Genomic DNA, 27,644 nt, shown 5'->3' with positions numbered 1-27,644 from the left:
AGGTATATACAACCTTCTGATGCATCAGTTCACAAATATGTGATAAACTAGATTAATCCTAATTTTAAAAAGTAAATAGATTTTTAAGAAACATCAAGTTATATTATACAGGTGGTACTCATATATACCCAAGTAGTAAGATGACTCTAAAATGACTTAAGTTTTATAAATAGTTGTCTAAACTACGTCTTCTAATGAAAAATACTTTCCCCTCAATGTGTCTGGTTTTATTTATATTTCCAAAGTAAAGTAATCCATATTTTAACAGAAACATTTTTTTATGGTACTCACATTTCTTTTTCTCATCAAATAGTTTATGTTTTTGTAAGCAAATTATTTCACAAGCAAATTAGCACTCAGGATTATTAAGTTCCTGTGTGTATCTACCTTCCTTAAAACATGTTTACCTAGGGATAGGGAATATAGCTCATCTACTTGCCTAGCATGTTCAAGGCCCCGGGTTCAATTCCCAGCACTACAAAAACAAAACAAAACAAAATAAAACAAACATGCTTACCTAGGTAGTTATGCCATGTTCATAAATAGTTGATGCCTTTTCATTTTGACAAGTTTCTTTATAGAAAATTGAGGTGGGGCCTCAATTTCATTATAGAAAATATATTTCCATCTAATCTACCCTGTTAACCAAATTTTCAGAGAACTGTTTGAACTCTTGACAACTTATTGTAATAGAATGTACATTAATGACCTATGTCCTATTGTCACAGTAGTCAATTATTTATCATAGAATTTAGAGGTTTAAAGAAGACCCTAAGTACTAAGTCAGCATACATTAATGTTTATATTCCCTGATGTTAGAACACAGAAGTGCAAATCACAAGATTAATTTCATTATCTTTTTTTTTTTTTTTTTTTGGTACCAGGGATTGAACTCAGGGGCACTCAACCACTGAGCCACATCCCTAGCCCTATTTTGTATTTTATTAGAGACAGGGTGATTTCACTGAGTGGCTTAGCGCCTTGCTAAATTGCTGAGGCTGGCTTTGAACTCGGGATCCTCTTGCCTCCACCTCCCAAGCCGCTGGGATTGCAGGCATGTGCATCAGGCCTCATTATCTTTTTTGATGGCCACTAAGAATGGCAATGATAATTTTCTCCTGAGATAAATTTCACATTGCCACCTCTAGATGCAGGACTAAAAAACTGAGTACTAGAAAAAAGAAACAAAATTATCAAGATTAGCTTAAACCAGTTCTCCATCTCCTATATTGGTAATTACTGCAGCTCTTAACCAAATTAGGATTTTGTTGACAGGGAAGAGAAGGGGGCATTGAATAATTCCTGGGTATCAACCTACAGTATCTGCCATAAGACCCCACCTCAAGCATTTGGTTTCTCTCTAAGGTGGCATCACTCTTAGTTTTCTATTTATTTCCTCAGATTTTATTTATACAAGTTGTATTATATGTAATGTATTAATTTATTGTTACCCAAATGGAGGCATACTATACATATTGCTCTGCACTGTACCTTTTTCACTTAAAAAGTTGAAGTCTTATTCCATTTTGATATGTAATAAAACCACCTCCTAATAGGATAAAAGTATTCCATTGTATGAATATGCCATAATTTATTGAGTCCTGTAAGAAAAGACATTTTGGATACTTTCAATCTCTGCTACTATAAAAAAGACTACACTAAACTACCTTATACATGTGTCATCTGATACTATGAATTAGTGCTTAGAAGAGAAATTTCTGATCCATATAAACTTTGGAAATGGCTGCTGGCATTTGGGAAGAGGAATCACATTGAACTTATGGATTAAAATGTAAACAGCATGGCATCTTTATTTTAGAGCCTTTACATTGAGAGTAGAATCTGTCTTTTCATCATGTCATATTTTACTAATTCTAATATACACAAACATTTATAAATAAGGATGTATCTCATAATCTAAAACAATTTTTAATTAGTTAGTCAGCAGACTACGTGACAGTAACTATTCCTGATGGCATGACAGATAAATGCCATCCCTGGTCATTTCAGTCATCAAACCATTTAAGGACCATTGGAGGAAGAAACGTGAATCATGTTGTTAGAAAACCTCTTGTGACATCTTCTGGTAAGATTAGGAAAATGCAAAACCAGTGTCCTAAGTAATTTGGAAGAAAATCAAGAAATGTGACATAATCGAGGCTCTTCATGGCATAAAGAACAATTCTGGGAGGGGGGAAGAAAACTCCAATTTTGATGATTCCAAGTCAAAAAGTGATTCAGAAGAATCAGATTCTAAATGTGATGTGTAAGTAATATCTTAACAGATACACTTTGTATTTTTGTTTTTATAACTGCATGAGATAAAATGATAAAATACCAACTATGTCTAAGAGTTCTTTCCATAAATACAAAACAAAATTTTAAGTTCTAAAAGATTACTGCATCAGAGCTACTGGCAGCAGTTTTCTTAGTGTTATATTTTTTAAAATGCAATTTATAATCAGTAGTATCTCGAATTTCATGAAATACACTCAATATTATCTTACATCCCTCAGGAGTATCATTTTAAAGTTCCTCTCATAATTTTGCACATTCTTGTTAAGATTATTTCAATGTATTTTCTCTTTTCTTCCATTACATTTTCTCATTAGTTTATTCATTTTTGCGTATTTTGTAAGCAACTACTTTATTGAATTCTCTTACTATATATATATATATATATTTTAGAAGATTCTTCTTGGTATGGGGCTGGGGTTGTGGCTCAGTGGTAGAGTGCTCACCTAGCACAGGTGAGGCCCTGGGTTTGATCTTCAGCACCACATAAAAAAATAAATAAATAATTAAGATATTGTGCCCAACTACAACTAAAAAATAAATATTAAAAAAAAGAAGATTCTTCTGGGTTTTCCAGATATAAACTGAAATAAAATTTAAACTCAAAATTATCTTAAATTATCTGCTGACATTTTAGTTCAGTGAAGGTAAAGACTGCTTCCATTACTTTTATTGTTCTATCTCTAGCACCTGGGATATACATCTTACTTTGTAAAACTTACTCCAATCCTTCTTTTCCCCAACAGAAATGTTAAGTCAAAAATAAATAAATAAATAATTATTTTAATTTTTATTTATGTATGAGGAGATAATAGTCACACTCCCAGAAAATATACATACAAATCCTGTAAGAAATTAGGTATCTTATAATCAAATTCATATACACTTGATTATAATTTGTTATATTTTAGTCATTAAAAACTCTAATATGAAAAAATTATTTTAAACTCTTACCTTTTAGATCTTAGATCTGATGACTCAAACTGGATATTCATAGGTCCAGGATTTATTTCATGATTTACTTCAGAGTTGAGAAGATGTCTAGAATCATTATCCATATTTGCCATTTTTCTCAGATTCTAAGCACTAGGGAAGCCCTACATAAACAGGAAAAGATAGCAGTTTAGTTTAATTTCAAAAACATTTTACTTTCATAAGTAATACATTTGCATAGAGAAGAAATGGAAAAGTAGAGAAATTTGCTATCTTTTTTTCGTTTTCTTTTTTGAGATGAGGTCTTGCAAAATTGCCCAGGCTGGCCTCAAATTTAGGACCCGGGGCTGGGGATGTGGCTCAAGCGGTAGCGAGCTTGCCTGGCGTGCGTGAGGCCCGGGTTCGATCCCCAGCACCACATATAAAACAAAGGTGTTGTGTCCACCGATAACTAAAAATAAATATTAAAATTCTCTCTCTCTCTCCCTCTCTTTAAAAAAAAAAAAAATTTAGGATCCTCCTGTCTCAGTCTCCAGTGCAGCTGGAACTATAGGCCTTCAGTTATTGCTAAAGATATTGTAATGAATTATATGCCTGAAATATTTATCAGAGACTGAAATGTAGTTACTTCTTACTTCACAGCTCAATTAAAAAAAAAAAAAAGTAAGTAGGATACTCCATTTCCAAGAATAAAACAGATTAGATAAAAAAGAATTTTTTTTCTGTAATTTTTGAAAGCACACTAACAATAGGAAAATCAGATCATTTGTTGGTGAGTTAAGGAACCTAGAGGTGTAAATGACTCAAAAAAATTGTTGCTGCCCTAGGAGTATTTACTATACCAAGATAATTTGAGTTGATGTTTACAAAGTCTTAAGAAGTATTAGAGAAACAGAAGACAAGTCCAGATTTAATTTAAAGTAAGGAATAATTATAGTAGAGCTTTACTAGCCTAGGTTTCATTCCAAATAAGGAATGTTTATAATAAGAGCTTATTAGAGTTGGAGTTACCAAGAAAGTAATTTACTTTTTCTCAAGGGACTTGCCAAGTTTCTTAACAATGAGTGTATGCCAAGTATTTGTGGAGGGGGAGCTATTATAACAATTTGTTACCATATGCTACTGCTCATGCCAATCTGCAAAGTATCAAGGTACACTTAAAGCTGTGAATACAATTTAAAGTTAACCTACTTGGTAGCACTTTTAGGTAACTGTCAGAAACCAATGTAAATCTTTCCTGTGAGAATACACCTTCATTATAGCCCTTTAAGAAATCCTGTTAACAATCTTTTCAGGATAATGAATAATACACAGTCAAAAATAACCTAGTGCTGGGCGCAGTGGCATATGCCTGTAATCCCAGTGGTTGGGTAGGCTGAAACAGCCTCCTGTCTCGGGAGTTCAAAGCCAGCCTCAGCAAAAGTGAGGCACTAAGCAACTCAGTGAGACCCTGCCTTTAAATAAAATACAAAATAGGGCTGAGGATGTGGCTCAGTGGTTGAGTGTCCCTGAGTTCAGTCCCTGGTAGTCGTCCCTCCCCAAATTATGTAGGAAATAAAGTGCTATCAATGAGAACCTGAAGAAACAACAGCAGAAATAGATCCACAAGGACTTTAATTATAGAATTATCAGAACAAGATTATAAAATATTTATGCTTTCTATGTTTAAATAAAGAAAAGAAAAAGTAGAAATTTGTGGGGACAAGGGTATGCAGTACTGCATACATGGCATACCTTAAGGGCGTCTGAGTGGCAGGCCACTCGCCTTATGCTAGGCGCGGGAGCAGGAGACCCCTTACCCATAGGCACAGCCCTGGGTGTGAGGCCATGTGTTGCAGTCCCTGTGCTTGCTCCACAGCCCACTCCTTGATTGGTCACTGCAAGGACAGTTAGCAAGAAAGTGTATTGGTGGCTGCCTATAATCTGCCTAGCTACCCCCTGAGTACATGATAACTGAGCAATAAAATCAAACCTGCTTCTTGCTCAGTTTCTGGAGGTCTTGATTAGCAACTCTGCAGCCACACTCTTCTCTACCCTGTTCTGTGGACCTCTTCATTGGATGAGAGAGAGCCTACACAATAATTTTCCAAAAGTGTCTTACCTTATTTTGAAAAAATTGTCAAAATTTAACCCTCAATGGTTAGGTTTAAAAGTTGGAAGAGAAAATTAATGAATTGGAAGATAAGTCACAAGAAACTCTGTAGGAAAAAAGAAGAAGAAGCTCTCTAGAATGGGACAGAGAAAAAAAGGCCCCAAATTTGGAAGTTAATGTATATGAAAGAGAGAATGATTAGGTCTAACAAGCACATTATTGGAGAATCAAAAAGAAAAAAAAATGATAAAAGGTAATACTTGAAGAGATAATGGATGAGAACTTTCCAGAATTCATAAGAAACCAATCAGCAGATTCAAGCAGTTTAATGAATCCGAGAGAAATAATAAACTATTTATAGGGTTAAAAAAAAATTAAAATTATAGATCAAAGTAAATAAAAAGTCAGGTTAAGTTCTTAGAATTAAAGTGTTTTAAGATCCTTGTATTGTCTAGATCAATTCCATATTGGTAGAATATATGTTGTAATTTTAAGGTAACTATTAACATGACATAACATAACAGTATTTAACAAAATCTAGTAAAAGGGAAAAAGATTAAAACATTTTATCTAAAAGCAAGAAAGGAGAGGGGACAAAAAGATGGCAGAGTAGAGGAAAGCTGCATTCCAACCACACCATGGCTCAGGACCAAAGCAGCAGGTGCACAGCTTCTCAGTGAGGTGATTAAAAAAACAAAAAAGGACTTCACTAAAACTCAACATTGGTCTCTTAAAGTAGCTTAGGACTCAGCTTGGTACAATAAACAAATAAAAAAGACTATATTAGAGCTGACCAGGCGCTGTGGTGCAAATTCACCACAAAGGAAGGAGGAACACAGTTTTGGTACAGAAAAACCCGAGATTAAAAAATGCCACCTAGCTGCACTGTGTACCTGTTCTTGAAAAGTGCATTCTGTATCTCAACTCATCTTGGAGAGCTGGACAGAAGCCCTGGAGATCAGAAACAACAACAAACATAACCACAGTATCCTGGCAGTCACCTAGCCTGTAGCCTAGGCTGTGCTGGCGGACTGTGAGTGAAACAGTTGCTGAGTAGACTGTACCCAGAGAGATTCAAGTTGGAAGGGCAAAGAGGAGCCCAACTAGCTTCTCCTTTTTGAAGTGGTGCTTCTCGGCAGCAGAGAGTGAAGGATTGGCCTGGCCTCCTTGCCTCACAATTGGTTTTCTTGGTAGGGTAATAAGAACCAGATGCACATCAGAGATGGGCTACTGTCAAGCCCTACAGCTGGGTAGATTTAATCTCTCCAAAGCCAGTACCACCCAACAAAGCCCCTGAGTTTAGGTCAGACCTAAAGCCCACCTGGAACTGCCCTCACAGAACTCTGCAGAAGCTGTTCTCTGGGAGTGCACCAAACTGGTCTGAATGAACAAAATGCCAACTGACAGTACTTCCTCATTTATCCCAATTTATACTGGTGAGAAGGGAGGCTAAACCTTGTACCAAAAGGCTTCAATGTTAAGCCAATCCAACTGGCAGCTCAGACAGCAACATAAAAACAGGAAGGGGTTCACAATCCTCACCTCTTGCTCTATCAGTACATAACTCAAGAAGAACTGGAAAGAAAGACAGTTTTGACCACCTACATGAAGACAGTTCCTTTATTCTTCATTAATTTTCAAATTTATTTTATTATTCTTTCTTTGTGTGTGCACATGTGTGTGAAATCTTGTTGTGCTGCTGATTGGTTCAGGGATATATATACATATACTTGTTTCTTTTTCAACATTTTAAAAATGTAATTATTTTTTCCTAGAACTGTCTTTTGCAGGTTCAAGTTGGTTGGTTTGTTTTTTATTTCATATTTTGGTTTGGTTTTGTATTATTTTCATTTATTTATTTCTCTCGTTTCTCTTTCTTCTACTAACAGCCAAATTCTATGGTTCTCTGTCCCTCTCTCTCAATGCTTTGCTTCTTCTATTTTTTCTCCTTTTGTACAAACATCACCCGCTATATCTCTTCTGTAGTCTCTGTTCACTTTTTGAAACTGTAAACTCTTTTCAAACTTCTAACACATTGCTTTGCAACTAATTAACTGTATTTTTACTATATTTCAGAACTAACTGGATTATATAATTCATCCACCGCCCCTCACACTGATACTATCATTACTGCTGTGGATGATATATTTGACACCTGTTGAACTGCTTTAAAGCCAGTTCTAGTCATTGTTATTGTTTTTACTGTTGTCAATTGCTGAACCACCATTCCTGTTTATTATTGTTGAAGATGTCATAGTAGGAACTGGGTATTTACTTTAACAATATGTCTTTATTTTGGGGGGGTGGGGGCGTACCGGGGATTGAACTCCGGGCAATCGACCACTGATCCACATTCCCAAACCTATTTTGTACTTTATTTAGAGATAGGGTCTCACTGAGTTGCTTAGTGCCTCACTTTTGCTGAGATTGGCTTTGAAATCACAGTCCTCCTATCTCAGCCTGCTGAGCCGCTGGGATTACAGGTGTGCACCAACTACACCCAGCAACACTGTATCTTATTTGCAAGGTTATTATTATTGTTTATTTCACCCTATTCTATGAGATGTTAGGAACCTAGAGGAACACTAAAAGTTCACAGATCAGAGACTCTGCTGCTAGACTAAACATTCCCTGACATTACTTCAACTCAAAGAAGTGAGGAGACAAAAGCCCCAAACCAAAAACCAGGACCCAAGAAGGAACAATCAGAGAGGGACCTCAGGTCCTACCTCCTGTTTTGATGTATGAGTAGATAAGTCCAAGAACAAATGAGATAATTACGAGAGAGAGAGAGAGAGAGAGAGAGAGAGAGAGAGAGAGAGAAATCCACCTCAACTGTCACAAGCCCAGACCTCTGAAAACATGAGGAAACAGACAAACGATCTCCCCCCAAAATTCACAATGCTCCAACAAAGAATCCCACTGATAGTGAGGTGGACACAAGCCCAGAGAAAATTACTTAAAAATTCATTATTAAAGTGTTCAATGAACTAAAAGAAGATCAAAGGAAGGAGTTAAGTTAGCAATTAAAGGAGATGAAAGACCACTTTAATAAAGAAATAGAAATAGTGAAAAGAAACCAAGCAGAATTTCTAAAAATGAAAAGACTCAATCAATCAAATTAAAAACTCACGTGAAGGCATCACTAACAGATTAGAATGTGTAGAAAATAGAATCTCAGTTCCTGAATACAGAACTTCAGGCCCTGAAGACAGGGCATGTGACTTTAGGTACACAGAGTGCAATAAAGGAAAAGAAATATAGAACATGACCAGAATATACAAGAAATCTGGGAAAACACTAAAAGACCACACCTGAGAATCATTGGGATAAAAGAGAAGATCGAGATACAAACTAAAGACATAAAGAACATTTTAAATGATATAATTAAAGAAAACTTTTTTCACATATGAGAAATGAGATACACATCCAAGAGGCTTACAAGACCCAAATGGACCTAGTCAAGTGAGAAGCTTGCCAAGATATAATCAAAATGCCTAACGTAGAAAATAAAGAAAGAGGGGCTAGGATTGTGGCTCAGCAGTGGAGCGCTCGCCTAGCACGGACGGGACCCAGGTTCAATCCTCAGCACCACATAAAAATAAACGCATTGTGTTGTGTCCATCTACACCTAAAAAATAAATATTAAAACAAAAAAAAAAGAAAGAAAATAAAGAAAGAATAGTAAAAGCTATAAGACAAAAGCATCAGGTCACATTTAGGGGCAAATTAAAAAGACTCACTTGTGATTTCTCAGCTCAGACTTTAAAATCAAGAAGGACCCGAAATGAGATATTCCAAGCCCTAAAAGGGAACAACTTTGCCAGCCAAGGTTACTATAGGAGCAAAGCTCAGTTTCACATTTGAGGGGCAAATAAAACCTTTCCACAACAAAAATAAACTAAAAGAATTCATGAGCACCAAGCCAGCACTACAAAGACTACTCAAAGATAAACTGCACAAAGCAGAACTAAAAAACAATTCCCAAAGTCCAAAGAGTTCAATAGAAGAATAATCCATTAAATGAGAATCAAGACAGGTTAAAATATAGCAAAAAAACAAAATGGCAGGAAACCACAAACACATATCCATACTAATGCTGAATGTTAATGGTCTCAACTTCCTAATTAAAAGACATAGATTAGCAGAATGAGTCAAAAAATAAGATCCAACTATGTGCTGTTTACAAGAGACATATCTTATAGGAAAAGACATCCACAAGCTGAAGTTAAAAGGATGACAAAAATATTCATGCATATGGTATAAGAAAACAATCAGGAATAGCTAGTCTCATATTGAATAAGGCAGATTTCAAGCCAAACGTAATCAGAAGAGAACAAGAAGGCCACTATATCCTTGTAAAGGGAACAATCCAAAAAGAAGATAAAACAATAGTAAACATTTATGGCCTAAACATCAACACAACCAATTATTAGGAAAAAATTCTCCATGACATCACATCCCACATAGACTGTGACACTAGATGGTTTCAATATACCCTTATCACCAATAAAAAGGTCATAAAAGCATAAAATTAACAAAGATATCTCCAATCCCAATAACACCACAAATAAATGGACCTAATGGATGTCTGTAGAATACCCCACAAATAGCTAAATTTATGTTCTTCTCTTCTTCTTTATGCATGGAACTTTTCCCAAAATAGATCATATACTATGCCACAAAGTAAATCTTAGCAAATACAAAAAAATTGATATAATCCCATGTATCCTATCAGATCATAATGGAATAAAGCTAGAAATCAACAGCAAGAAAAATAATAGGAACCACATAAACATATGGTGATTAAACACATGGAGATTGAAGAATGGATCAAAGAAGAAATGAGAACAGAAATCAAGAAATTCTTATAAGTGAATGAGAACAGAAATAGAACATATTAAAATCTTTGGGACAGCAAGAAACCAGTTCTAAGAGGAAAATTTATAGCACTGAGTGTCTACATTAAAAATTAGAGAGATCCCAAATAAATGTTTATGCTCCAGCTCAAGGCCTTAAAAAAAGAACATACTAACTCCCAAACCAGTAGAAAACAGAAAATAATTAAGATCAGAACCAAAATCAATGAAATTGAGAATAAGAAAACACAATCAATGCAACAAAGAGTTGGTCCTTTGAAAAGATAAATAAGATTGACAAATCCTTAGCCAAACTACCCAAAAGAAAATAAGAAGACCCAAATCAACAAGATCAGAAATGAAAAAGGAGATATCACCACAATCCCTTCTGAAATTCAGAGTATTATCAGAACCTATTTTGAAAATGTATACTCCAATAAGCTGGGAAATCTAGAAAACATCAACAAATTTCTAGATACATATGACCTGCCCAAATTGAAGCAGGAAGATATAGAAAACCTAAATAGACCAATATCACATAATTAAATTGAAACAGAAGTCAAAAACCTGGAGCTGGGATTGTGGTTCAGCGGTAGAGTGCTCGCTTAGCCCCTTAGTACCAAATAAATAAATAAATAAATAAAATGAAGGTATTATGTCCAACTACAACTAAAAGAATACTTAAAAAAAAAAAAAAAAGCCCAGCAGCACTTGATGACTTGATGGATTCTCAGATGAGATCTACTAAGACCTTTATAGAGAACACCAGTTTTTATTCCATGAAATTGAAAGAGAAGAAATTCTCCCAAATACATTTTATGAAGCCAGTATAACCCTGATACCAAAACTAGGCAAAGACACCCTAAGGAGAGAAAACTACAAACCATTATCCCTGATGAACACAGATGCAAAGATCCTTAATAAAATATTAGCAAACATTCAAAACCACATCAAAAAGATAATACAGGGGCTTGGGTTGTGGCTCAGCAATAGAACGCTAACCTACCATGTGCAAGGCACTAGGTTCAATCCTCAGCACCATATAAAATAAATAAATAAAATAAAGGTATTGTGTCCAACTACAACTAAAAAAAAATATTTAAAAAAAAAAAAAAGGCTGGGCATGGTGGTGCACACCTGTAATCCCATGACTCGGAAGACTGAGGCAGGAGGATTGAGAGCTCAAAGCCACCCTCAGCAACTTAGTGAGGCACTTAGCAACTCAGTGAGACCCTATATCTAAATAAAATACAAAAAAAAGGGCTGGGGACATGATTCAGTGGTAAGTGCCCCTAGGTTCAATCCCCAGTACCAAAAAAAAAAAAAAGATAATAAATCATGATGAAGTGGGTTTCATTCCAGGGATGCAAATCTGGTTCAACATAAACAAATCAAAAAGTGTAATTCACCATTTAAGTAGAATTAAGGACAAAAATCACATGATCATCCCAATAGATGCAGAAAAGGCCTTTGATAAAATCCAATACCCATTCATGTCAAAAATGATGTAGAAGCTAGGAATTGAAGAGATTTAACATCATAAAGGCCATTTTTGACAAATCCAAAATCAACATCATACTAAATGGAGGAAAAAAGTATTTCCTCTAAAATCAGGAACAAGACAAGGCCATCCACTCTCACCACTCCTATTCAATATAGTCCTTGAAACATTAGCCAGAGTGATCAGGCAAGAAAAGGAAATCAAAGGGATACAAATAGGAAAAGTGAAACTATTTCTGTTTGCTGATAATATGATCCTGGAAGACCAAAAAAACTCCACCAGAAGACCTTTAGAGCTTATAAATGAGGTTAGCAAAGTAGTAGGATACAAGATCAACATGCATAAGTCAATAGCTTTTCTATATTCCAAAAGTAGTTCAGCTGAGAAAGAAATCAGGAAAACCATCCTATTCACAATAACCTAAACAACAACAACAAACAAACAAACAAAAAAGCTAAAATTAAAAACAAAAACATGGTTGGGGTTGTCACTCAGTGGTAGAGTGCTCGCCTGGCAAATGTGAGGCCCTGGGTTCAATCCTCAGCACCACATACAAACAAATAAATAAAATAAAGGTATTGTATCCATCTTTAAATAAAAATAAAACAACAACAAACCCCACCATCTTAGAAATTAAATCTAACCAAGGAGACAAAAGAGCTTTAAAATGAAAACTATAGAACACTGAAGAAAGAAATTGAAGAAGGTCTTAGAAGATGGAAATACATTTCATGTTCTTAGATAGGAAAAATCAATATTGTCAAAATAGCCATACCACCAATGCAATTCCCCATAGAAATATCATTAATAGACTGCACAGAATTAGAAAAAACACTTCTTAAATTCACTTTTAAGAATAAGAGATTCAGAGTAGCCAAAGCAATACTAAGCAATAAAAGAAAAGCAGGAAGCATCACAATGCCTGATCTGAAATTATACTATAGAGCTGTAGTAACAAAAACAGCATGGTATTGACATCAAAATAGACATAAAGACCAATGGAATAGAACAGAAGACACCCGGACAATTCCACATACCTACAGCTGTCTGACATTTGACAAAGGTGCCAAAAATATATGGAGAAGACAGTCTTTTTAACAAATGATGCTGGGAAAACTAGATAACTCTATCTAGTTATGCAAATCTGGTTCAACATAAACAAATCATTCCATCATTGTAGAAAGTTCTATTGACATAGGCAATGACAACTTCCATGTTAGTATTTCCAGCCTAAATTTTTCTCCTCAGAAATGAAATTAGAACCCCTATCTCTCACCCTGTACAAAACTCAAATCAAAGTGGATCAAAGACTTGGGAATTAGACCAGAAACTTTACAATTGCCAGAAGAAAACACAGGGTCAACACTCCACCATATAGGTGCTGGCAAGTCACCTTAACAAGATCCCCCAAAATGCAAGAAAGAATTATTAATTGGGATGCCATTAAAATAAAAAGCTTCTGTACAGAAAAGGAAATGATGAGTGAGAGAGCCTACAGAATGAGAGAAAATCTTGGCTGGCTACTCCTCTGATAGGGGATTAATTTCCAGAATATACAAAGAACTCAAACCCCCCAACACAACCTAATTAGTAAATGGGCAAAAGAAAAACAGCATCTCAATAAAAGAAACACAAAAAAACAATAAATATATAAAAAATGTTCAACATCTCTAGCAATAAGGGAAATGCAAATCAAAACAATACTAACATTTCATCCCACTCTAGTCAGAATGGCAATGATCAAGACTATGAAAGATAATAAATGCTGGCAAAGTTGTGGGGGAAAAGATACACTTGTACATTGTTGCTTTGGAAAGCAGTACAGAAATTCCTCAAAAAACTAGGGATGAAACCACCATATGATCCAGTTATCCCACTCCTTGGTATTTTCCCAAAAGACCTAAATTTGGCATATAGCCACCTCAATGTTTATAGCAGCACAATTCACAATACTAAATTATGGGATCAATCTAGATGCCTGTCAACAGATGAACACATTTAGAAATTGTGGTGTATATATATACAGAGAAGTTCTACTCAGAAAAAAAAAAAAGAAAGAGAGAGAGAAAAAGAAGAAGAAGAAAATTATCATTTACTGGTAAATGATGGAAATGGAAAATATCATGCTAAGTGAAATAAGCCAAATTCAGAAACTTAAAGACAGCATATTTTCTCTCATATATGGAAGCTAGACTAAAATAAGGAAAAGAGTGAGGGGAGGACACAAAGAACCAATCAAATATAAAACAATCAAATATAAAACAATCAAATATAAAATAATAGATGAGCAAAAGGAAGTCTAGTAGAATAGAGGAAGAAGAATGGGAGAGGGGAAGGAAAATGGAAGGAAAAGAAGGGATCATGTACTGAATTCAATTTCCTTGCATTGTTGGGATGAACCCAAGTACTACGTATAATTATAAAGCTCTGATAAAAAATATTTTTAAAAATCAAGAAAGGTGAAAATTAAAATAGATGAGAAAAAAAGAAAGCCCAAGATAAGTAAGATCCTCTTATTCTTTCTCAAATGTATGCTAACATGTCTATCTTTCCTATCACTACACAAAAGTTGTTTTGCTGGATCACCAATGACCCCTATATTGGTAAATGACTCAATGGTCATTTCTTAGTCTGTAAAAATTGACCTATCAGAAATATTTGCTTACAGGGATCACTCTCCATCTCCATGATCAAAGAGATTCACTAGGCATCTAGGTTTTCTACCTATCTCATAGGTCCCTCCTACTTCTCTTATCTCCTTTACTGTTTGTTCCTCATCTCTTAGATCTCTTTGAAGTTGCAAAATTCCAAGATTCAGTCTTTTCCATCTACTCTCAATCTCTTCATAATTTTACCCAGTCTCATGGTTTTAATACCACTGTTTGTGTTGCCCAATAAGGTAGCTACTAACACATGATTAAATTTAAATTATGTAAAATTAAATAAAGTTAAAAATTTAGTACCTCAGTCATAATAGTTACATTTGAGGTACTCAATAGCCACGTCTAGCTACCATATTAGACAATATTAGACAATGTAGAAATAAAACATTTTCATCATTGTAGAAAGTTCTATTGACATAGGCAATGACAACTTCTATGTTAATATTTCTAGCCTAAATATTTCTCCTGAATATCAGACTTACATAGTAAATTGGCTACTCAACATCTACCTGTTTATAATATACAACTCAAAACTAACATATCTAAAAATTTATTTTCTTCCTCCAAAATTACCCCACCCACTGTTTTCCTCATTTTAGTTGTTGGAATCTTTTCCTAGTTGCTTAGGCTAAAGTTCTTGGAATCATACAGCACTTCTGTTTCTCAGTCTGCATTCAATCCATTAACAAACTTATTGGTTTTCCTTCAAATATATCCAGCATTTGACCACTATCATTACTTACCAAGTTACTACAACTGCTTTTAAAGGAGCTCCCTGCTTCTACTCCTTTCTCCCTATAGTCTATGTTCCAGACAGCAAGTAAAGAATTGTGGAGAGATGTAATAAGGAATATGACCTCATCCAACTATTTGTTACATTTGGTGGGAGTGCACTGGCACCCAAAGGGCAGAAATCAGGGATGCTGCTAAACATCCTACAATGCATAGGAGAATCTCCTTCCAAAAAAAAAAAAAAAAAAAGATAATTCTGAGGCTGAGAGGACTTACTCTAGGGGGAAAATAGGAGATTGTGATTAGGGGCCTTATATGGAAATGGCAGCATTTCATTTCTTTAACTTGATTCTAGATACATGGCTTTTTGCTTTATAATTATTCTCTTCTATTTATTTTCTCTCTCCCTAAACTCCCCCTCCACTATACACACACAATACCTTTATGCACTTTTTTGTATATATATTTCATAATAAAAAATGCAGAGAGAACTGAGTAAGATTTAGCTCAGTGGTAGAGCATTTGCCTAGCATGTGCAAGGCTCTGGGCTTACTCCCTCCATCAAAACCAAGACAAATGCCATACCTTTATTCCTCACTTTGTAAGTTACTATTATAATATTCATTTTATAGATAAGAATATAAGGCCCAAAGAAGAGAAGCAACTAATCAAAGTGTTAGAATAAAACTGAGGCAGTGTTAGTCCAGAACCTGCACTGTTTGCCCCATAAGCTGCACTATCTATCCTGTTCTCTCTTTGCGTTTCACTTTCTTCTGTTTGTTACTGCCCAGACCACTTAAAAATTATAGTTTCATTGTTGTTGTATTTGTTGAATGGATAATTATGTCAACTTATCCTAATTTTCCAGATGTAACATTTATAGAATAGAAATAAAATATTTGAATCAGAAATCCTGTATTTACCACTTACTACCTGTATAATCTAGCATTAATTATTGAACCAGTTTAATTAATTATCAGTTATTAATTATTTGAGATGATTATTAATAACACCCATCTCACTGGGTTGTCAGAGAATTAGCATACTACATTTATCAGTTTTCAAGAAAATAAATGTCTAGGTATATTATTATGATTCTCAAATACCAAATGAAAATACTTGGTTTTTAACAAACATAGCCTTTTAAGGTCTCTCTTTTTCCTCTTTTTTTGTACTTCTGCAGATGGAACCCAGAGCCTCAGGTGTACTAGTACTAGACAGGCACTGTACCACTAAGTCACATCCACATGCCCCACCTGAGATGTACCCTTTTTTTTTAAGAGAAAAATTCTTCAATAGTGAACAGTTATGCAAATGTTAATCTGCCATTGATTTTTGAGATTCAGAAGCCATTAATAATGTACACTGTTTTTCTTTCTCTGTTTCTTTCCTTTTCTTTCTCCTTTCTACTTTATTGCTTGATATTTAAACTAGTAAAAACCCTCATTTAACTTAGTCTTATTGGTGACAAGCAAATGTTAAAGAAAAATGTGAAAGCAGTACCTTATGAAAGTAATATTTCAAAACAATAGAGGGGCTGAAGGTATAACTGGTAGAGCACTTGCCTAGTATGCATGAGGCCCTGGGTTTGATCCTCAGTGGCAGAAGAATAATATAAGGATAATACAAGGAACTTGGGAATAACTTAATCCTGAAAAGCAACTTTTTTTTTTTTTTTTTTTGAGATAAGGTCTTCCTAAACTACCCAAGTGAGCCTGCCTGAATTTCCAAATCTTGTGCTGCCTAGGTGGACCTAGCTAAATTTTTACCTTGCCCTAATCTTGCTTATCTTTGAGGAGAGGAGGCCAAAGGCCAGAAGTCCTCTTCAGGTAGGCTAGCTAAAACTTGTTAGATCTAAGTGCTGCCAAAGCTACAGCCAGTCAATCTCTAACTTCATTTCATCTGCAAGCTAAAAGACAACCCCCCACCCCCTCATGATAGTTGATAGTTGCCATGACCCAAACCAGAAAGAATCATAAAGAAACAAAAATGAAGTGGTGTCTGAATTCCTGGAAACTCTTTGCCTAGTCCCAGAAAAGACATAAATAAGCCCTCCCTTTTATTGGCTTCTCCCTCCCCCTCATTTTTCTCCCTAAATCTATACACTCCCAATACCGAACAGACAGGAAGTTGGTATAGGAGTTTATCTCCCACTTCTATTCTTGGCCAAGAATAAAGGTCTTCTTCACTGCTCAGTCAGTGCTTGGTCTTGCTATTGGTTCCACAATTCCAAGAGAGAAAAGGGACCTAGCTTTTGGAGTCAAAAATTAGTAATATGCAGGTTGGTTTTAAACTCCTAGGCTCAAGTGATCCTCTTGCCTCAGCTTCCCCCAAGTAGCAGGGACTACAAGCATATATCACCATGTCTGGCTAAAATACATAAAGAAATTTTTATATCTCTAAGTTCATATGTATAAACATTTAGAACCATGGCAAATACTACTCTGTATCAGAGCTTGTTATTATTATTTCTGAACTTAATAAAACTAAGCCTAATGTAACTCTATTTTGCAAGGAGGAAAACAACCTATATATTAAGTTGCTAAAAAATGCTAGAGGGCTGGGGGTGTAGCTCACTGGCAGAATGCTTGCCTGGCATGTGCAAGGCCGTGGGTTCAATCCCCAGAACCATTAAAAAAAAAGAAAAGAAAAATGCTAGAGAAAGAACCATATTATTCCTTAACCCCTAATTGCTTAAAAAAAAAAAAAAACCTTCAGAAAGATTTGTTTATATTATACACAATGATTAAGCTTATTAAGTAGTGCCTGAATCTTACTCTTGGCTCTGCGTTTGCCAACTATCACTTTGGACAATTTATTTAAATTCCTTAAGATTCACCAGTTTGGAGGATAATAAAATTATGAGTCTTACTGGGTTTGATATTTAAATGCAATAATACATGCAAGGTGCCTGATACACAGTGGAAAAAAAAAAATATATATATATATAAAGCTATCATTTTCATTATGAGTTTGGCTCTTCAAAAGTACCTATAAATGAAATCTGCATTGGCTTACTTCAGGCCTGAATAAAATCAGCTAACATACCTTCATACCCTTAGTAACTCAGCAAGGTTAAAAAAAAAAAAAATTAAATGGGGGGCTGGGGTTGTGGCTCAGTGCCTCGCACTGGTGAGGCCCTGTGTTCAATCCTCAGCAGCACATTAAAAAAAAAAAAAAAAAAAAAATTAAATAAAGATATCGTGCCCCTCTACAACTAAAAAAAAAAAGAAAAAAAATTAAATAGTTGACCATCATAAAATGAACGAACTGCCACAAACAAAAGAATACTAAAGGAAAATAATTTATTTCTGAAGAAGAAAATGGTATCATATTAGAGGAAAATTCAAGGAAAAAAAAAACAAAAACAAATCGATGGAAAGGCAGTGGGAGATGGAAAGATAGAAATAAATTTTACTTATTGAATGCCTCCTCCTGGCCTAATGGCTTACCTGGTATTGTTTAATTCCAATTAATCATTAGAATTTGGGAAATAAGTTTCATCTTCATGAAAACAGACAAAAACAGAAAACAGACAAAGAAAGAAAAGAAATTGAAGGTCAGAGAAGAAATTGTCCTAAAATCACTTAGCTAATAAAGTCTGGGATTAAAACAAGTCACTCTGATCTGATCCCAAATGTTTTTTCTACTTGATATATGCCTCAAGAAAGAATAAGATTACCTAAAAGACAAAAGAAACATCTATAAATCAGTTCTTTCTTTTCCTATTTTCCTTCTTATTTTTTAAAAAACAAATCTATTTGTAAATAAAAATGAGCAATAAGGGGCTGGGGCTGTAGCTCAGTGGTAGAACACTTATCTCACATGTGTGCACTGGGTTCTATCCTCAGTACCACATAAAAATAAATAAATAAAGATACTGTGTTCACACACACACACACACACAAAAAAAAAAATTCAGTCTACTGTTATATCTTAAAAAAAAGAACAACCACAAATTAAAAAAAAGGACAATAATATACAAAGTGGCAAATAGTCTTAAATTATTTAAAACACAACTGGGACTAGGATGATTGAAAATGCATGCCTGGGTATCCAGACAGCAATTTGAACACATTGAAATTTGTTTTCTTGAAGTTAACTAGTTTAGATGAATCTATTTCCTATTGCAAACTTTTTTGTCTCAAGGTTAGGTATTCTTTAAGCAGCAACAACGCTTCTAGTGGCAGTGAAACAGGAAAAGGACAATAGCCGAGTAGAGTAGCAAAAAGATACCTGCTTAAATACCTGTAGAAATAGATGGCTACTCTTCAAAATTTACTTTGTAACCAATATACTCTGCCACATAATTTAATATGAGAATGTGACTGAGTTTAGAGAGACTAGATCCTTTTACCTCCTGAAGATTATATTTTAACTACAGAGTGAATGCTAGGAAAACAGGAAAGAGAAATTTAGAAAGATCCTGGAATTTTAGTCAGCCTTACCAAAAAATAATAATCAAGAATAGAAAAATTTAAGTGTTATTCAGGAATTAAAATAAAGGTTCCAGTTTATTAATATATGAATATTTGTTTTGAACAAGCCTGAAATTTTGTGCCATAGTAAAATTATTTATTTCAAGGAAGCAGAAAACTGACAATATCTTAGCAATTTAAGTAATTAAAGTTGAGGAGTCCAAAGTTCCTGGTGCCTTTTAATCCAATATTTAATAATTTTCAAGTAAATATGATGAACTTGAAAGGAAACTGGTAATTTCCAGCTGCCTCAATTAGCCTGAATGTCAGATTTCCCTAGAATGTTGTTTAAAAGGAATTTAATGCCTTTTTTAAATGTCTTGATGAGAACTATAAAATATTTTGGAATAAGATGAATTTGGTTGAGAAGTGAATTAGAGTTCCTTAGATATTATTATATAGATGATAATGCAGAAAAGTCTATCAACGATTAACTAAAATGCTAAATATTCTTCCAGTATTTATTTGCCATAGATATAACACTGCTATGATTTTTGGTAAATATGCAAGTTGTCATAAACAGACATATTCACTTCAATATTTCATTCAATATTTTAGCTTTAAAACAAAGTCACAGATGTGAGACTATTAAGTCAAAGCTAAGTCAACCAATAAGGAGTTCCTAATTGTTTAAGATTGGTTTAAAATGGAGTCCTACTATGGTTTGCATATTTGTATTCCCTCCAATATTCATAATGGAACTTAATTGCCAATGTTTTGGTGTTAAGAAATGGGGCCTGAGCCAGGCGCTGTGGTGCATGCTTGTAATCCCAGGGGCTTGGGAAGCTGAGGCAGGAGAACTGCAAGTTCAAAGCCAGCCTCAGGAACTTAGTGAGGCGCTAAGCAACTCACTGAGACCTTGTCTCTAAATAAAATACAAAAAAGGGCTGGGGACATGGTTCAGTGGTTAAGCGCCCCTGAATTTAATCCCCAGGACGGAGGAGGAGGAGGAGGAGGAGGAGGAGGAGGAGGAGGAGGAGGAGGAGGAGGAGGAAGAAGGACCTGCTAGGCACAGTGTCACAGACCTGTTGTCCCACCTATTTGGAAGGTTGAGACAGAAGAATCACTTGAGTCCAGGAGTTTGAAGCTAGCCTGGACAATAGAACAACAGGAAGGGACCCCTTGTCTCAAAAAAAAAAAAAAAAAAGGAGATGAGATGACTAAGTATTAGTCCTTATAAAAGGGCCAAAGGGAACTAGGTAGGCCCCTTTTTACCCTTCTATCCCTTCTAACATGGGACACACAAGTATCAATTTGCAATAGAATACCAACAAATTTAACTATGGACCCATCACACAATTATTTATGTTCTTTCTCAAAGGCTAAAAATTTAGTCTTCTGGAATACATATGTGTTCCATGGTAGAAGGGAGAGAAATATACCAAGAAGGCATCATTTTAGAAGGCTCTCACCAAACATTGAATCTGATTGTACCTTCATCTTGACTTCATGCTCCAAGAACTGTTAAATATAAACTTGTTATTTATAAAATATTCAATTTGAGGTATTTCTTAGAGCAGTATGAACCAAGTGAGGTAGGTCCCAATAAGAAATCAACGGTTTACCAGATAAATGTGATAACTTGAAATGTTATTTAAAATGTTGGTGCCTTTAATGAAGCACTTATCCTCTTCAAAAAGACATAGAGAGGGGCTGGGGTTGTAGCTCAGTGACAGAGGAAGGGAGTTAGATAAATTTGCCACTGATCTTTCAATTATGGACTTATACAGAAGAAAACACATATGCCATAACAGAAATACAGGACTGGTAGAAAATTTTAACCTCTTAATCCTTTTTTAAAACTTGAATGGCATTATATCTTTTTTTTCTTTCTTTCTTTCTTCTTTCTGGTACTGGGGATAGAATCCAGGACCTTAAGCATGCTAGGCAAGTGCTCTACCTCTCAGATACATTCCCAGCCCTATTCTTCTAAAAAAATATTATAGAGTATCATTTTAATTTGCAATTCAGGTTGGTATTCCTATCTTTCTGTGCTAATTTTATCCATTATTGTAAATATTTAGGGTATTATAAAATAAATTTAAAAATCACAATTAACAGCAATTTTTATGTAACTGCAATAGACAGTACTTAAGATTATGAGGGGAAAAACGATTTTCTAACTGTTCTCAGAGCTCTAAAGGGCATAAATAGGAAAGGAAAGGTAAACTTTGTTTTCTTAGAGGCATAGAAACTATAGGTGCTATCTTTGCTATCAACCTTTTATCTTCATATGAAGAATTGTAGTTGTTTAAGGCAGAAATTTTTCTTAAAGTTACGTATTTAGGGTTACTTTGAACTACTGAAAAGTTTAAATAAAAGCCTTTCCCCTGAGCAGTTGTCTATTATTCTGTATATGTCAATTCAATATCATGGCCCACAAAGGCATTAAAAAGAAAAAGGAATTAAAAAGAAAAAGGCAAGCTGGGCTTGGTGGTGCACAACTGTAATCCCAGCGACTAGGGAGGCTGAGCCAGGCGGACTGCAAGTTCGAGGTCACCCTCAGTAACTTAGGAAGCCCCTCAGCAACTTAGCAAGACGATGTTTCAAAAATAAAAAAGGACTGAGGACCTGGCTCAGTGGTTAAGCGGCCCTGGTTTCAAAAAAAAAAAAAAAAAGAGGGGGTGTACTCAGTGTGTGGCTCAGGGGTAGAGGGCTTGCCTAGCATGCATGAGGCCCTAAGTTCTATCTTCAGCATCGTGAAACAGAAAAACAACTTACTACTGAATTATTTAACAATGTAACGACACAAAAAGATCCCCAGAGATTAAGAAAAAGGAAGGGGTGCGCCTGGTGATGAATGGGTTCCTCTAACTCGGAGGAATCTCAGTTTCTCATTTGTAAAGTGAGGCGAATGCTCTCGGCCAGATGTTCTCCCAGCTCCAGTATTCTTAGGCAGCTAACATACCAAGCCACCCACTATCAGGATCCTCAACTGGCACCAGTCAATCTCGTGACAAGCGTGCGAAGAGCTTACCAGCGATGGCCCCACCAAGCCATCTGTGGTCCTAGCTCAAGGCGAAAAGGGGCTTCCGTCCTTAAACCCTGTCGCCAGCTATTCCCCACTCTGAAAAGAGAAGGGTACTGGGTTCCTGCAAAACCCCAACTCACCTTCTCTCACCTGGGGATCAAGATGTTCATCTGTCTTACCACTTAACACTTGCCTTTTCCCCAAGGCTTCAGTAGACGCCCGCTTCCTCTCCCGGGGGCTCCCTGACTTTACCGCTCTCCAGCCCGTGAGGAGGCGAGGAGCGCGCGCAGCCTCCGGGGAGCAGCCTCCGGGGAGCAGCCTCCGGGGAGCAGCCTCCGCGGCCCGGGATCTGGCTTCGCGGCTCCCCCAAGAAGCTGCAGTGCCGACTCGCCACTCCAAAAAACTACCGCAGGTGACAGCCGGCTTCGGCGCAAGCTCAGCCCTCCCTGCCGCCTCCCGTCGGCTCCCTGCCCACCCTCCGGAGGGGATAATTTGTTTGCAAGACCAGAAACGTGCTCTACCTGAGCAGGCCAACTGGACGGGAAGGCGTAGACCCTTTTCCAAACCCCGGCAATTCGCGGCCGCCGGACTATTAGTCACCCAAACAGGAAGAGGCAATGGCTTGGGCCGCGGGGACCGGCGGGCAATGGAGTTCTGTGCGCGCTGTGCCCGCGGCCTCTGTCAAAGCTCGGACGCCGCGGACTACGATTCCCAGAAGGCCCTGCGGCCGTGCGCTCCTCAGGCGGAGCCGGGTCGGCGTCGGGAGGAGCGCGCCCCGCGCGCAGGTGTGCGGTCCGGAGGGCGCTCGAGGCTCCAGGTCACCTGGGAGGAGTGGCGCGGCCTCCTGTCGTATTTACAACCTCGGAGGCGCTGTGAGAAATCGTTGATGGGCAGTCCCCACGTCGGGCTGACCTCCCTTTGTCTGTCTTCTCAGGCTTTCGCGGCTGTTTTTGTACTAGGTGGTCACGTGCTTGGACCTTACAGACACCTATCGGACCTGGTTTTGAAAAAAAGAAAGAATAGAAATTAAGAAAGGGAACCAAGTAGAATTGCTGAGTTGTCCATCGTATAGACATTTAGGTTGGTTTTCTATGTGTTGATAAATTAGTGTCTAAACTAAAAGACTTTGGGGGATTTTAGCCCCCTTCTTCCCAGCAGATTTCCCAAAGCCAACGCAAATAAATATACAACCTAGGTAAAAATTATGTGATTGTTAGAAAAATCAGCTGAAAGTAAATCCGTGAAAACCATATGGCAACCCCTAAGCCCTTCCTACATAGGCAGCCAGTGGCTCATAGAAATAAACCAGCAAAAAACAAAAAAACAAACAACAACAAACCCCGAGCAAACAAAACCCCCAAACCAACAATGTGCTGTAATGTCATCAAGAACTAAATTTAAAAATCCATTTAACAGATAGCACTGAATGTCAAGTATTTTACATATATTTCCTTTTAAGCCATTATCACAATTTTGTAAGTGTATATTATCTCTGTTTCACAGGTAAAGAAACCGTCTTAAACCAGGCACTGTGGTGGCAGATGCCTGTAATCCCAGGTACTGGGGAGACTGAGGCAAGAGGATGGAAAATTTGAGACTAGCCTAGGCAGCATGGCTAGACCCCATTTCAAAGAAAACATCCCTTCCCCCCAAAAAAAAAGTCTTAAAAGAATTTAAGTGATTTGCCAAGGCTAAACACCTTTCAAGTGGCAAAATATCTGTAATTCAAAAATTAAGGTCTTATCCCAAAGCCTGTGTTTTCAAACTTTTATCAAATACTGGCTCTGTTATTGAGTACCCAATGAATACAACCTAGGTGATTTTGTGTATGTTGCCTTTAAGAAAGATAAAAGTTACTTTGTTGATGATGTCTATCTAGTGCTTTTGCAACTGTTCTCTGGCCCTGCTTTCAAATCAACATTACATTCTTTTGATAGTTTCAGAGATAGCAAATTTTCTTATTCTCTGCATTCCAGACTGAGAAAAATAAGATGGGGAAGTTCAGAAGTAAGTGATATGGAGTGTTGTCCACAAAAGTAGCAAGTAGGGAACTTGGTAACTTTGTCCATAAAGGCAATGAATAAGCTGGCAAAACTATTGGAATCGCCTTTTTTTTTTTTTTTTTGAAACTAGAAATAATCATTTTTAAAAATCTTACAACAGCCAGAGAAATACTGGGGGAAAAAACTACTGAATTTTGGTCAGAGTTCTATGGTCATCTACTCCCCAGGTTGGTGGCTTTGAAGATGGCAGCCCACATTCCTGATGTAGTTGTATGTTTTGACCTGTCTGGTGGTTCCTTGAAGGTTCAGCTAAGGACTTGTCTTAGTTTCATCTGCTTCAGCACTTCTCTAGGGCAGTGTTTGTCAAAAACATTAAAACACACACATCAACTGTTGCCACAGGTTGCAGAGAGGGCAGATGAAGCAAGAAATAAACAGATCAATAATACTGGGAAGAAAGAAGCTGAGGAAGGAGTTTCTTGAGGGAATAAGGGCTCTGAAAAGCTTCCTTTGATTCTGGAGAATCTAGAAAGCCATACACATGTCCTGATCTGGAGGTATGCTCAGAAAAGACCCCAAAACATTTCTCTGACTCACCTTCAGGCTATATGCAAGTTCAGTGAAGGCTAAAGCTGTGTTGTAAGTTGCCTGGCTATCCCAACACATAGTTAATTGACAAAGGCTGACAGTGTTTTCTTGTATTTGGCTATTTATCTTTTTTGGCTCTAGGCATTTAATAAATGAAATCACTAACTGACCACTAAACCAATAGAGAATTCAGTGGCCACAAAACAAAGAATACAGACTTCATAGAATTAGTTCAGGATAGTCACTAAAGAAACAAAAATTAGTCACAATAAACAGCAACAACAAGCCCTGGTGTGAAAGGGAAGAATCTGGTATCCAGAATTGTCACATTGTAATTTGCAAAATGTCTAGTTATCAACGAACAAATATGAGGCATACAAAGAAAAAAAAATACATCATATTTTCAGGGGGAAAATGTTAGAAGGATCTTTAGGAAGCCCAGACATTAGAATTGCTAGACAAAGGCTTCAAATCAACTGTTTTAAATATGTTCAAACAGTTAAAGGAAACCATGAGCAAGAACTAAAAGAAACCAGAAGAACTTGATTTTTCAATGGAGGTTATAATTAAATAGATAGAAATTAAGAAAGGAAACCAAATAGAATTTCTGAAGTTGAAAAGTACAATAATTGAAATGAAAAATTCACTAAGAGAGATTCAATAGCAGATTTGAGCAGGAAAGAGTAGGGAACTTGAAGATAGGTCAACTGAAGTAATCCAGTTTGAATAACTGAAAGAATAAAGAAGGAAGAAAAGTGGAAAGAGCTATGTGAACTGTGGGACACCATCTAAGCAAACACATGCATAATGGGAAATCCAAAAGGAGAGGAGAAAAGAAAGGAGTGTAAAGAATGTTTAAAGTAAAAGCTGAAAAGTGATATGAATCCATACACCTAAAAAATGCAATGAAATCTAGGAAGGATAAATTCAAAGAGATTCACAGCAAGAAATATTAAAATCAAATTATTGAAAGAAAAAAACAGTTTTGAGACTAGTAAGAGCATAGTGACTGATCATGGATAAGAAATACTCAATATTAACAGTTGGTTTCTCATCAGAAATCATGGAGCCCACAGCCAGTGTCATAATTTAAATGGTGAAAGAAAAAATAAAGAATTCTATGTCATAATTCAAGTGGTGAAAGAAAAAAATAAAGAATTCTCCAAAAATAAAGAAAAATGAAGATGATCCCAGAATAACAAAAACAGGAACTTTTTATCATGACTAGACCTGCCCTACAAGAAATGCTAAAGTCTTTGCTTGAGTTTGAAAGGGAAAGATGGTAGGTATTAGATGTGGAATGACAAACCCCAAAATAGCATGGCCTGGGAAGAGTGAGGAAGAAGGCAACATATTGATAACATTGATCTTTTCCCAATACAGTCTTTCCCAGTGTCTGAGACAATCCCTAGAAAGGAAGCAAACATCATCCAGTGGCAAGAGGATCCCTACAGAGGAAATATCCATCAAAGCCTAGACTGGCAGTCTCTGGGAAGAAGCCAAAGCATTGATCCTTCTCAAAATAAATCCTTTCCCATGTCAGTACAGTGGAACCCTGGAGGGAAAGAGATAAATACCGAATGCTGATCCGAGACCCTCCGTTAGACATGCTTTGGCAAATTAAGTTACCTCACAGCGTAACCCACATAATCATAGACTCCCCTTTTGGCCAGGGACTCATTTTCCACCAGGAAAGTGGGTCTATCAGAAGCTGACTCAATTGCTGAATAAAGGCTCTGATCCATGAAGTTTGCACCCGGTTCAGTTCTTTTGTGCTAACAATAGGCAGTAATTCAAAGTCATGTGAAGAGATGAATGCTTGGGTTGGGGTTGTGGCTCAGTGGTAGAGCGCTCACTTAGCAATTACAAGGCCCTGGGTTCGATTCTCATTAACACTTAAAAAGAAATAAGTAAAATAAAAATATTTTTTTAAAACCCCATAAATTAAAAAAAAAAAAAAAAGAAATGAACACTAGTAAATGTAACTACACAAGTATAAAACTTGTTCGCTTGTATTTTTGACTTGTAATTCTTCTTAATAAAAGATTTAAATGATGGGTCTGGGGGTAGCTCTGTGGCAGAGTTCTTGCCCGGCATGTGTGAGACACTGGGTTCAATCCTTAGTACCACATTAAAAATAAATAAATAAAATAAAGGCATTATGTCCATCTACAGCTACAAATAAATAGGTAAATAAATATTTAAATGACAAATGCATAAAACAATAATAACAAATCTATGTTAATGGGCACACAATGTATAAAGATGTAATTTTAGACAGTTTTACACTAATAGTTGGAGACTTCAATACCCTACTGTTAATAAAGGACTAGATAGGACTGGGGCTGTAGCTCAGTGGCAGAGTGCTTGCCTTGCACATGTGAGGCACTAGTTTCGATCCTCAGCACCACATTAAAAATAAATAAAGGCATGCTGTTCATCTACAACTACAAAAATAAATAAATAAAGGACTCGATGGAATATGGAAGATGTACATGGAATTAGAAGACTTGAACAATACTTTAAACC

General features: G+C 36.3%; 2 protein-coding genes across 7 annotated transcripts in view; one reads left to right on the top strand and one right to left on the bottom strand.

The window, feature by feature from the left end:
• The window catches only part of Slc38a9 (solute carrier family 38 member 9), a 97,355-nt gene extending 74,121 nt beyond the window's left edge, over positions 1-23,234 (bottom strand). The window contains exons 1-3 of one of the 6 annotated variants that reach the window (XM_040271904.2): positions 23,046-23,234; positions 18,528-18,579; positions 3,250-3,392 (exon numbers count right to left, since the gene is read on the bottom strand). In XM_040271904.2, coding sequence (XP_040127838.2) covers positions 3,250-3,362 — 113 coding nt within the window. In that variant the 5' untranslated portion in view covers positions 3,363-3,392; positions 18,528-18,579; positions 23,046-23,234. Of the gene's footprint in view, positions 1-3,249; positions 3,393-4,962; positions 5,102-18,527; positions 18,580-23,045 lie in introns of those variants that run through there. The other 5 variants (XR_002483339.3, XM_005319624.5, XM_040271906.2 and 2 more) reach the window with 5 other exon arrangements.
• On the top strand, positions 22,354-26,863 carry LOC144367392 (uncharacterized). The gene is made up of 3 exons (XM_078023489.1): positions 22,354-22,641; positions 22,730-23,604; positions 24,028-26,863. Exons 1-2 carry the CDS (start codon positions 22,354-22,356, stop codon positions 23,552-23,554), a joined length of 1,113 nt encoding a protein of 370 aa, XP_077879615.1. The 3' UTR covers positions 23,555-23,604; positions 24,028-26,863.
• Positions 26,864-27,644: the final 781 nt, after the last annotated feature.

Source organism: Ictidomys tridecemlineatus, chromosome 1 (assembly GCF_052094955.1).
Source record: "Ictidomys tridecemlineatus isolate mIctTri1 chromosome 1, mIctTri1.hap1, whole genome shotgun sequence".
In the NCBI taxonomy this organism is placed as follows: Eukaryota; Metazoa; Chordata; class Mammalia; order Rodentia; family Sciuridae; genus Ictidomys; species Ictidomys tridecemlineatus.
The sequence above is the reverse complement of the archived record's forward strand: the minus strand, read 5'-3'. Positions and strand labels throughout refer to the sequence as shown.